Source organism: Urocitellus parryii, chromosome 3 (assembly GCF_045843805.1).
Source record: "Urocitellus parryii isolate mUroPar1 chromosome 3, mUroPar1.hap1, whole genome shotgun sequence".
In the NCBI taxonomy this organism is placed as follows: Eukaryota; Metazoa; Chordata; class Mammalia; order Rodentia; family Sciuridae; genus Urocitellus; species Urocitellus parryii.
In genome coordinates, this window is record NC_135533.1 from 186125007 (window position 1) to 186138604 (window position 13598).

A 13598-nucleotide genomic window follows, 5' to 3' on the forward strand; every position below is an offset into this window, starting at 1 on the left:
GGAGAAGTAATCATGTTTTCTTCATCTCTTCCCTCTGCTTAGCTTTTCCTTTAGTTTGGTACACTCTTTATTAGCTGAGATATACAGACTAGGAGTCAGAAAATTCCTCTCTGTGGCTTGAAGAAATGCTAAAGTGTCCCAGTATTTGGACACATGACAATAGTTTACATAATTCATCTTTAAATCAGCATGTGGTATTGTCTATGGTTTAATGTGCCTTAATTAATGAATGGAAACTTTTATTAACATCTAATTCTTTTTAAGAGTTTATTCTTTTATTTATATTTCCTAGAGTGATAATTTAAAGTGAATAGTCTTGGGCCCAATCGATACTGGATATATCATAATTTTTATCATCAAAATAGCAACTTGTCTGCAAAATATTTCTCTCTTTTGTGACTTAAGTGTTAGAAATCTTGAGAGGTTTATGCTAAATGGAATAAGTACTACCTATAATTTGAAATTACTTGGCATAATCAATCCTTTTTAAAATTGCTGTGAGGTGTAAAGCTCCAAGTAATAAACATGAACCCCTTAAATTTTACAGAGTTTAAACAGTAAGATGTAACAATTACAGTTTGGTTGCTTTAAAAATAGATGTTAATTTAGTTGAAAGACCTAAGGTTCCTAAACTAGAATAGAAAAATGGAAGAATTGAAAGGGACAAAAGTGGAAGTGAATAGCCAGAGATAAACCTGAAACGTATCGAGAAGTTTCTAGAGATTTATTCCACGAAAGAATGTATTTTTTCTAAATGTTTATTTTTAATAAGAGTAAATTTTTTTCCAGGACATTCAACAAGGTGGTTTGCTGCCAACAAAGCAGATATACCTAAAAGTGACAGTATAGAACTGTGGTGCTCTGTCTCTGCTTTTCCCACAATAGTTTTACTGCATAGTATTGTTACAGCCTGAGCTGGTAGTATTTTTTTGGCAATCCTTGTTCAGAAAATTGTGTCCCCTTCTGTCAGCAGCCATGCCAGGGTATTAATATTTTGGTAATTAATCATTCTGATCGGTTAGAATTAATTCAGTATTGCCATGAATTTGATGAATTTTTTATCCTATCTTTCCAGTCAGTAGGGCCTAAATGTCACTTATTGACACTGGAGATCATTCTTTTGTTTTATAATTCTTTTATATCTTATCTATATCTTAAATTAGTGACTATTTCAAAGATTTCTGTAGCTACAGAGTAGATACAACTTACTACTTGTCTCAAATGAATAACCTATCTTTAAAAGATGTAAGTAGAAATATATTTGTGTTTTGTTCAAAAGTCATTAAAATTCAAAGGAAGAAGTCTAATAAATGATTTTGAGAGATGTGTTCATGTCTGTATTTTTTTAAAGCATCAAAATAATTTAAAATATTTTCTTTTGAAAGTTGGCCAGGAATACTTTGCCCTGATCCGTTTAAAGGTAAATATGTGACTTACGACCTGGATGGAAATGTTGAACAGTATCACATAGAATTCTTGGGTGATCCACATTCAAGATCATGGATAAATGCAACATTTGTTGGACATTATAGTATCACATTAAAGGTAGGTGCAGTAACATAAAATCAGTATTCTTTTTGCATTTGTTTTCATTTCAGATCCCAGAATATATACAATTATATAGTTATTTATTTATGTAAATAATTGTTTATATAAACAAAATAATGCATACTGCTTGCTTAAATTCAAACATTTGTATTTTAAAGCTTTTTTCCAAAGAAATTATGGGTATAAAATAGCAGTGGAATTCTCGATTTTATTTTTCCAATGGCAATATAATAAAAATAAACTGAAGATTTTATGTCATTGCCTTTTAAAACAGTTTAAGACTGTCATTTGGCAGTTTTAAAATTCTCATGGGAAGACTCAGTTGTAGCCATAGTCACAGGGAAAATTAATTATGGAGTACAATCAGCTTTTCAAATTTCAAAAAGAATATTTCATCATGCTAACTTCTTCAGCATCCTTTTGACTCTTTTTAAATGTAAAATTCTTTGCTACAATTAATAGATTAGATTCTCAAATTGATGAAAATAAGTGAAATAGATTTATTTCTGAGGATTGTTGTCATATATACATATATAAATTCAATTCTCTTCATCTATTTTCTAATATTGAAACTTTCCATCTGCAAATCACTCTTCATTAAAAATCTGATAAAAGGTAGATGTCATAAATGTGAATACATTTGACTCAATTTGGATAGTGAGAAATATACATATAAGCATGCAGTTTTATCTTCAATAAAATCTGTGAAAATTTGAGATACTATAAAATGGGACTTACTTTATCTTTTGCATAAATAGCACTTTTATATAATTCAGTTTGAAACAACTAGAAAGAAATTACTTGTGAACCAGTCATCTTAATGTGAAGTCCCTTCTTTGCTCTCATGTTTTGGGTATGTTCTAGACACATTCACTGGCAACCATGGGAGACAGGAAAGAGTATATATTCTGTGCTCTCTCTACCTTTCTAGTGGATGAGAAACCTAGCTGCTCATAAAACTGACTTCAGAATCTTAGATTTGTAATAATGTGGTAAATAAAGAACAGAACATTTCTAAGAAATTATATTTAAATATAAGTATAAAAATCAAAGTGTATTTTTAAATTATCTGAACAAGTATTCTCAGAATTTGAAATTTGTCAGGAGTAATTTACATAGTCTGATTCTAATATGTTGAAGAGATGCCTATAGGCCCAAGTTTATTGCAGCACTCTTAACAAAAGCCAAAGTAAGGTCTCAACCTAATTGCGCATCAACAGATGAATGAAGAAAATGTAGTGTGTGTGTGTGTGTGTGTGTGTGTGTGTGTGTGTATACAATTGAATATTATTCAGGTTTCAAAAAGAGTGAAATCTGTTTTTTTCTTGGGGGTACCCAGGATTGAACTCAGGAGTAATGGACCACTGAGCCACATCCCCAGGCCAATTTTGTATTTTATTTAGGAGACAGAGGCTCACTGAGTTGCTTAGTGCCTTGCTTTTGCTGAGGCTGGCTTTGAACTTGCAATCCACCTACCTCAGCCTCCCCAACTGCTGGGATTACAGATATATGCTACTGTGCCTGGCTAATCCTGTCATTTGCAGCAACATATATTAAGTGAAATAAACCAAAACACAGAAAGACAAAGACCATATGTTCTCACTCGTATATAGAAGTTAAAAAAGTTGATCTCATACATGAAGAGCATAGAATATTGGTTCCCAAAGGCTTAGAAGAGTAAGAAGGGCAGAGAAGAATAGAGAGAGATTGGTCAACAGGTACAAAATTACAGTTAGGTAGAATTCATCAGCTTTTTTTTTTTAAAGCTTGTAAGTAATAAACATTTATTTTTCATCATTCTGGAGTCTGGGAATTCCAGTCAAGTCAAGGACAGATTCAGTGTCTGGTGCAGACCTGTTTCCTGGTTCACAGATGGTCTTCTTTCCACTATGTCCCCACATAGCAGAAGAGGAAAAGATAAGAAGAATTCATCAGCATTTTTAAGTTCCACAAGTGACTTCAATGGGAAGTTGAGGAAGAAATACTGATTTAGTTTTTCTCAGCCTTGAGACATCAGTTTTGTTGGTTTTATCCCTACCATTAATATATTAATCTAGCTTTGGCTATGGCTTACTATTTTCTACTGCCTTTCTGTCTTCTGTGTACTAATTTGTTAGTATTGCACTTTCATTTGCCTGGAAATTATGGGTTCATAGGTTAACATGTCTAACTGAATACTAATCACTTTAATTGAACACAGCTTTAGGTTGTTCTTGTCATTCAACATTATGCATAATTTGTATATAGCATTAATAAAACTGATTCAGGATTTGAACTTAATATTTATAACATGTTTAAGTTGATCAGCTATTGTATAAAATCATTATAATTTGCCTTGGGCATAAATAACAATACTACTAGCAGTATACTACAACGATTGCTTGACTGCTGCCTTTCTAGTTTCATATATTGCCAAGGAAAAGTAGGCGATTTACCCTCTGCTATGGTTTGAATGTGGTTTGCCTCCACCAAAACCCATGTTGAGGTTTAATTCCCCAGTGTAATTGTATTGAGGTGGTGGAGACTGTAAGGGAGATAATTAGATCTTAAGAGCACCACCTTTAGAAAACATGACTAGTTCTCAACAGAGCTGAACTACTTCTTGAGGGAGTGTATAGTTATAAAAGACTGAGCTTGGCCCCTTGTGAACTCAGCCAGTTCTCTTTTCACTTCTCTGTCATTGCTTTGGTATGGGTGTGGTTTGAATGTCCCCTATGTATTCATTGTTATTGAAGGCTTGGTATTTAGGGTGGCATTAATGGAAGGTGGTGGAACATTTGGGAGGTAGAACCTTGTGGGGACATCCTTAGGTTATTGAGGGCATGCCCTGCGAGTTGATTGGGGAACACCAATCTCCATCTGACTTTCTGGCAATGTGAGCTCTTCTACATAGGTGCTTTCATGAGGTGCTGCCATCTGCTCTCCTCACCAGAGGTAAAACACCTGGAGCCTCCAGATCTTGTACTGTGAACCTCTAAATACTGAAAGCTAGATAATTTTTTTCTCTTTACAAAGTTAGCTACAATAGTATTTTGTTTATAGTGATGAAAAAACTGACAAATACATCATATTGTGGTATAGCAAGGGTACCGTTCTGAGTATGCTGGTTCCGTACTTTTTGAATCCTCTAGTCACCAGAAAGAAGCATGAGCCCCCCCCCCCCAAAAAAAAAACCACAACTGTTTTCTTTATAAATTTCCCAGTGTCACATATTTTGATATAGCAAACACAACAGACTCCCTGGTAGTAGGATGTACCTGTTGTCATATTTAGCTTTTTTTTCTTTTGTCCATAGTGTTAATAGATGCTTTTGACTTATTTCAGCAGGGTGTTTACCATTGTATGTAGGACATTCCTGTATAGATATGCAGCCATTTATTTGGGTACCAGATGTCATTTGAGTATTTACCCATTATATTAAAGCAACCCCATGAACATAGGTATTATCATTGTTTGACACATGAAAGAAAGTGAGATTCAGACTACACATCTACATGCTGAATCAATTGATAAATAATAAGGCAACGATTAGACTCAAGATATCTAAATCTCAAGTCAAATGCTTTTCTCTTTGTACAGTCTGCCAATTTACATATGCATGCCAAGTGCTTTAATTTATTGTTGAGTATTTTCTCAATAATGAAAATTTTCATCCTTTAATTCTAATGCACATGTTGAATGATGGCAATCTTTGGTAGATGTGTTCTTTACATATTTTTGTTTTTGGTTTTCCCTTTGGGTGGCTAGAAACCACAAAGAACAAGCAGAATTCTTGATATTTTGATATTGCATATGCAATAATCATTTGACCAGTGCATCTGGATTAACATATATTTGTGCAAGTGTTTTTTCGGTGATTCATGAGGATCCAAGTTATAAGCATGCAGTCTATGATGAAGATTAGCAAATGATTTTATAACTAGATCATTAGGCAGTGTTGCTCTCAGAGTAATGGAGTGAAACTGGATACATATCTGTTGAGCCAACTGATTGGAAAATATATTTGAAAACAAAAACCAAAAACCAAGAAACTGTTGTATCATTCCTACTAGCAAATAGTCTAACATAGTTGCCAAATTCTCAGTAAAATGTTATCATACTAATTCCATACTTGTATTCAATTTGCCATAATTTTAGAATTATTGTATTACAAATAAAAATTAAGCACTGATGAAATATTCTCCATCACTGCAAAAAAAAAGAATTATTGGATTACAACTTTTTGTTTGTTTTCTAAGCATTGTTTAGATTTTGGCCTGGAAAGTGGTTAATAGAATTAGAACATGTTCCTTTAATTGTAACTTATTTGTGAATAATCTGCCAGAAACCTCAGGAAAGGAGTAAAGTTATGAAGTGGTTTGACAAAGTAGCTAAAGAGGCAGACTCTAGAGTCAGGCAAGCTCTTTGAGTTTAAATGCTGGCTCTTTTTGCTTATTAATGAATGACCTCAGACAAGTCACTTAACATTTACAAATCCCAGGTGTTTCAACTATAAAATAGACACTATGACAGTATCTACCTCATAAAATTATTGTGAGAGTTAACTGAGATAATACTTGTAAAGCACTTAGTGTAACATTTGGTCCTATAATAAACCCCCAATAAATATTAGTTATTCATTGAAAGTAAAAGGTTAAATGAAAGGTAAATCATGTATTTTGTTTTTATAGAACCTCTATGTCTATAATATATTTAAAGGGATACCAAGGGCAGTCAAGAAGAGAATCAGGTGGGGTAGATCCTGTATTAGAAATTGAGGAAAATAGAGTTAGTTGGTCATCTTATTCTTTGATTTTCAGTACATAACTGAAATGAGGCTATTACTACAATGCCTTTCTAGTTTAGTGTAAACAGAAGTGTAAGAACTATTGAAAATAGGAGATAAGTTAGAGTTTTATTAATCTGATTGCTTTGTGAATGAATAGGCCCCAGTATCAGCAATGCCTCAAGAGTACTTTGGACTTGTTTGATGGAATTTGGAAGGAGAACAAGAAATTCTGTCACATTTTTGGAATTGAATGAAACCAGTTTCTTTTCCTATCTCTATTCTGCTTTTCTGACTTACATTTATATATGCTGACTTTGCTGCTACATAAATTCTTAAATTCACCTCTGTCATCTCTCTTCGTCATCACTGTGAACTTGTATGAAAGTTTAAAGTCCAAGTCCAAATAATATGACCAAATTCACTCAGTCTATAAAAGACAGAATAGGTAGCTACCTTTCTCATCAAAAGAAAAATGTGCTAAGTATTAACTAGGTTTGTCATACTGACTCTTCAGTGGGATAGTAATATTCTTTTCTAAGACATTCCAATATATAACTTTCTAGGTTTTCTAGAGATATGTATTTTCTGTTAAAAATATTGTTTTTAAGCCAGTCTACAAGGCTAACTAAATTCCTCTCAGTCATACTCCTTATGAATAAAGTTAAGACTGTCGTACAATGAGTCTTCTGTGTTGGGGTTTTTAGATTACTAAATAGTTGTAAATTAACTTCTTAATACATTCTTTCAAAGGGAATGGTGAAGTCCAAAACTTTTATGTTAGAAAGTCAGCAATGAAATATATTGACATCTTTTTCCTTATCTTTTCTTTAATTCTCTTTCTACTTTTTTTTTTCTATTGAGGTATCTTATAGCAAAAGATTTTATTGGCTTACAAAGTCATTTCATGAATTAAGTAAAACCCATTATTTTAAACTCTGAACAATGCTGATTAAACTAATTTTGAAAACAAATTTCATAAGTAGTATTTAGTTACCATACTGATTCTGTGTGACATATTTAACCATTCTCTTCACCTAAATTCTTACCTACTCTTGTGATTCTATCATTAAACATTAGAATCTGAGCATCTGCCTGTAGTAAATACAATCAATGTTTTCCCATAAATACATAGTTGATAAAAGCAAGAGTTTTAGTCATCTTTCTCACTGCTGTGACTGAAGGACAACTAGAATAATTATAGAAGAGGAAAAGTTTATTTGGAGGCCCATGGTTTCAGAGGTCTCAATCCATAGACAGCAGGTTCCATTCCCCAGGGGCTCCAGGTGAGGCAGAACATCATGGTCGAAGAGGTGGCGGCTCAAGTTGGTGATCAGAAAGGCAGAGAGGCACTACAGTCACCGGATATAAAATATATACCCTATAACTATGCCCTCAATGGACCACGAAATCAGCCACACCCCACCTGCTTTCAGCCCCCACCTAGTTAATACCATCAGGGATTAATACACTGATTATGTTATAGCTGTAATTCAGTCATTTCTCCTTCATACCGTCTGCATTGTCACACATGAGCTTCTGGGGGCCACCACATCTAAACTATCACAGCAAACAAACATGAATTAGAAAATAGCAGCCAAGTGTGTAATTTTTTTAGGTGCATATTTTGATATCCATTAATACTGTTGCTTAAAATACTTGGGGTTGGGGTTGTGGATCCATGGTAGAGTGCTTGCCTGGTATGTGTGTGTGAGGGACACTGGGCTCGATTCTCAGCACCATGTAAAAAAACATAATAAAGATAAGTGTCCATCTACAACTAAAAATATTTTTTAAAAGTAATTTAGAACAATCTTGATGTTTTTAAGACTCAGAGAAATTAAGCACATGCTTATTTTCATGACAGATTTAAACCTGTACATTTCTCCCGTGTTGCTTAACAGTCAGCCCAGCTATGGAAGTGGGAGATAGTGGCACTTTAGATAAGCACTGGCCTTAAAAATTATGTATTGACTCAATGCTTATTTGCTCCCTGTGCTTTATTCATCAATATATTACTAATACTTCACTACCATTTTGCATGGCAGTGTTTACACTGTTTTCTTGCTACAGACTTAATATGATGTATTCAATTCACAAAATAAAAATTCTACATCTCAAAACCGAATACATAAAGTACTTTAAAATGTACATAATAGTAGATTTTTTTAAATTATGTGAAAATATAAACAAAATAAAATAATGTAGCCATATTTAAATGTATAGTTCAGTGGTGATTTAAATTTTTAACTATTGATTAATAATCCTAAAAAATATTCTAAGCAATATAAAAGTGGCCTGATATAGAAAATGCCATATGATAGTTTCCTGACATTTTCAACTCAATTTATTTTTTTATGATATGGGTTAGGAGCTCTTCATAATACTTTGAGATTTGTGCAACAAAATTATCTTGTAGTGAAATGGTATAATTTTGTAGTGGCATACAAACTCGGGAACTAGGTTGTCTGTGTATAAATTTCCAGTTCTCTCTTACCAGCTATGCAGAGTTGGGAAATTTCTAACATCAGTCTTATCTATAAAGTAAATGTAACAGTACCTACCTCATAAGCTTTTTAGGAAGTTAAAATGACTTATTCATTCAAAAAATGAATTATAAGTGTTTAGGTTTGTGTTTGCCAGTACTGTATAAGCACTGCATAAATTAGTAAGTTAAAAAATAAAAATAGTCTCTTTTTAAAAAAAATTTGGTACCAGGAATTGAACCTTCGGTGCTTAACCACTAAGCTACATCCTCAGCCCTTTTGTATTTTTTATTTTGAGATAGGGTTTCATTAAGTTGCTTAGGAACTTGCTAAGTTGCTGAGGCTGGCTCTGAATTTATAATCCCCCTGGCTCAGCCACCCAGTTGGCTAGGATTACCGTTGAACCAGCAGTAGTCTTTTTAAATAATAGAACTCCTATAGAAATGAAATATGTACTTAGTCAACTCCTTCCTATTGTTAATAGAGCTCCTGCCTCATTTTCTTGAACTGTAGAGACCAAATTATAATCTTATGTGATCTTCATTCATTGTTAGGAAAGTGGGAGGCTCATGTTTAGTAACCTGACTGAGGTCGCACAGCTATAGAACTGGGACTCAAAACTAAATATCATGACTACACAGTCCACGTTTTCATATTGTATGTCTAATTGAAATTTACACTAGACCATCTGCTTGTATTCTTGATAAACATATCAAGTTTGTAATAAGATTATCTATAAACTACACAAAGACCTTCTCATTGATGTACTATTTTTAGTTCAACCAACTTGATTAATTAAGCTTTAATCAACGTTTTTAAAAGTTGGACAAAGATGTCAGAGTTCTCTTCTTCACATTGAGCACATTGATTTCTTGCCATGGATTTGGGGGTTCTCCATGCTGTCATTAAAACTTAGGATTCATCCTTTGTAACACTGGGAGTAAATGGCTTGTATTAATACACATGTTGGGATCCTGATGGTAGTGTTTGTTGTTTTTTTGCCTTACTCTGCTATTGGTTGCCAAATTTGCTATTCCTCACACTCTGCTGAAACCCCCCCCAAAAGCATATATTTCTGAACCTTTGTACTGGCGAGTATTTGGGGAGTCTTAAATTTTCAACAAGATTGACTATAATTTTCTTGGTGAATCTCAAGAACCATTGTATAGCAGGTAATATCTCCTTAAATACTGTATTCTCTATGTTTACTGGAACCAGCTAAAGAACATATTTATAAATGTGTATTAAGTTTATTGTATTTATTTTGTAGAACATATGAATATGTTTTTGAGTATATGGTACTAAAGAAACCAGGTAAGTCTTAGACAGAATTGTAACATTAGACTCCCCTGTCCTTTGAAACATGTTTCTCTCTTTGGTGTTACCTGACTTTCTCCCAGTGCACAGCTGGAGTTCAATTTTTCTCTCCTCTCAAAATATGATTTCAGATGCATTATACTAAATGGCTGGTGTATTAATGGGTATAAAAATTATTTTCTAGGGTCTAGGATTGTAGTTCAGTGATATACTGTTTGCCTAGCATGTTTAAGGCTCTGGGTTTGAACTTCAGCACCACATAAAAATAAATAAATAACATAAAATTATAAAAAAATTAATTTCTAGATGATGTCACTCCAGTAATGAAACAGTCTAAGATATCAGATGGGATTTATTTAAAAAATCATAGCATATAGCATTGTCTATTCTATCTTTATAGAAAAAACTTAAAATATTCAAAATCCGTATAGATGCTTTTAAAAGCTTATCTAGAATCCTGTGACTTCTTTCCTGATTTGTCCATAGGATCATTTTATCTTAAACTACTATGTTTCCTACTCACAAATCCCCAATATTTTAGGCAATATCCAGTTAGGAACTAGGTCTCCAGTTTCTTTAATTTCCAGTATTTCAAGCTAAGTCATGGAATCACATTGTGAAGATTTGACTTTCAAATTTCCTTATTCTTTTTTTTTCTGCCTAATTTTTCCTCTGGTGTTCATTGCATTCTTGGTATTATTTCTCAATCTGATGTAAAAGATCGTACTAAATGGAGCTAGACTTCTTTTTTTAATCAATTTTACTGATTCCCATTTTCCAGTGCTATGGATAGTAGGTGACATGAGGTGTTTTGATCTTAAAATCCTGCTGGGTTAGAGTAAGCAAAATTCCTATTTATGTCTAGAGTAAGCAACAATTAAATTAGATTTTAAAGGCAATATTTGCTTCAAGTATTTAATACTTAAAGCTTTATAAATAATCCAGAGTTGATTATATAAATCTATATTAAAGATGATGGTTTGATGAAGGCTGTGATTAATAGGAAGGTAAGAAGACTAAAAGCTATAATTTCTGTGGTGCACATGGGCATGAAGTGACTGTCTTCCAGTATGTATCAAAGGAACAAGAATGTTCTTACTGTCCAGATTACTGGTTGTTGTTGCAGAAATCCAATTTAAGAAAGACAAGATATCTTTGTGATTAACTTTCTGCTGAATTGCTTTAAGTGAAAACTATCTGCCCAACAGAGGAAAAGAGCAATAGCTTTGACACAATAGTAAATAGAATGATGCATCAGTGCAATACATAGTTATAGTTGGTGAGCTACATGGCAACTTTCAATGTATGAATAGCAGCAATTAACATTAATTTCCAGATAAAGTTCTTTATAATATGTGATAATATTGGTCCTCAAATATTTATTAGAGATGCCTTCCAAAATAATAATTTTGTGTTTCTTTACATTAAGAAATCTAAGACTTATATTTTAAAGACACGACTTTTTAAAGACTTATTATGTAAAACAAAGTAATGGTCAATATTTTAAGTCATTTCAATGAATTTATGAATTTCAGTAAAGCAGCTTCCAAGTAGTTATCATTCAGTTTTCTGAATTTTTAATATATGTTCAACAGTGTGCCTAAAAAATAAATTTCTAAATTGTAAGTACCTGTCTTTGCACTTAACTTTGATATTGACATAATCAAACTTTGAATTGATAATTTGAGATTTAAGGTGTTATCATTTTATCTGATGAATTCTAGTGAAGTTCCACTGTCCCCCACATAGATCATATTAAAAAGCATTTAAGTTAGTATAGTTTTAAAATTAGGAACTATATTTTATATTACATTAGCACTTAAAATTAGCCACACTGCTTTTTCAAAAAAAAAATGCTACTAGTATCATAGATCATAAGATAAAATAGTGATCTATAAAATACTTGGCAGATCTTAATTCTGTACAAAAAAGTTCTATATTACGAGTAATATTACCATTATACCAGATGTTCAACATCTGTGTAAAAATTTTTTTGACCTTTTAAGGGAATAAAATGTAGCAGCCTTTTATTTCTGTATTTAGTTTCCTGACTAAGTTTTACTCATGCCACCTTGATCAAAATATGTTTATTGGGCTGGGGTTGTAGCTCAGTGATAGAGTGCTTGCCTCTCATGCATGAGGCACTGGGTTCAATCCTCAGCACCACATACATAAATAAAATAAAGGTATATGTCCATCTATAATATATATTATATATATATATACATATATATATATATATATATATATATATATATTTTATAGTACTCGGTATTTACTGAGCTCCTCTCATTTGAGACTCTTCTAGGCTCTGAAGTGAACAAAACAGACAAAATTTAGTACCTTCATTAGACTTAAAACCGTAGAATAAGACATGTAGTAAACACATAAATAAGAAAAAGACATAGTTTGTTAGTTGATTATGAATGCTTTACAGAAAAATTAGGGGAGAGCAATAGATAGGATTAAAGGTATAGGGATCCAGTGGATGGAAAGTGAATACTCTTACTCCCAATCTCTTCTCATTTTTAAAGTCCACAGGTAGGACAGTCTTCCTTGGAACTAACAAAACATCAGTGTTTGATAATAATAATTCTTTTGATTGTATTTTCCCCTCTCTTTTATTCCAAACAGTAATCAGGCCTTTTGTAGGGCTTGTCTGTTTTCCTGATCTGAGTTCCTTGAAAGTTGGCAGAGTAAACTGAGAAGAGAGTCCTGTGTTTTTGAGAAGGAGAGGCAGGAACAGCAAGCATAGATTATATTTTCAGACTTAGAGGAGGACAAAATATGTTCTGTTGGTACTAAAGGCAAGTTGCAGTGCCTGGAAAATAGTACTACTGTAATGTACTTTGGAAGGTTGTTCCCATGCTATTAAGGTACTTAGCATTTGAAAAAATTACTTTGTGAAGGTGTGGCAAAGAAGCTGTTGGGCTCCCTATTCATGTTACCATTATGTATTGAAGAGTAATCATTTTATCTCACTTTTCAAACAATGTATATCTTTCCAATTTTTATTAACTTTTCTTTGGTGGCCCCAAAATGACCAAGACCAAATTTCTCATCCTGGTTGAATGAAATTTGTCAACTTCAGTTTAATTTAGCAAAAATAAGGTAATATTTAAACATTCAGGTTTGAAGAATAATATTTGTCTTGCTACAACCCCAGTTTATTATGTCTTTATTAATTAATTATTAATTCTTATATGGAGAAAAAATCTTGAAATGCAAAGCAACAGAGACCTGAATTTCTGGCCTATTGAAGAATTCTCTCCACTGGACTTACTGGGTGGACAAATAAGCAATCCTTTTCTTGAATTTACACCTTCATATTAGTACGTGGTTATTACCACGTACAAACTTTATTCAGGGAGTTAAAAGTTACTGAAAAGGGACAGTCAACTTCAAACCCTGGGAAATGGAAAAATGATATTAAAGCCCTCAGTTGTACAATAACACCTGATTGACACAAGATCACACACGAC

At 32.8% G+C, this 13598-nt stretch overlaps 1 protein-coding gene across 1 annotated transcript in view; it reads left to right on the forward strand.

Moving 5' to 3' along the window:
* Zcwpw2 (zinc finger CW-type and PWWP domain containing 2) overlaps positions 1-13598 on the forward strand; it is a 125282-nt gene that overhangs the window by 55149 nt on the left and 56535 nt on the right. Inside the window, exon 3 of the mRNA XM_026405334.2 lies at positions 1386-1545. Within this exon, the coding sequence (XP_026261119.1) occupies positions 1386-1545 (160 nt within the window). The remainder of the gene's footprint in view (positions 1-1385; positions 1546-13598) is intronic.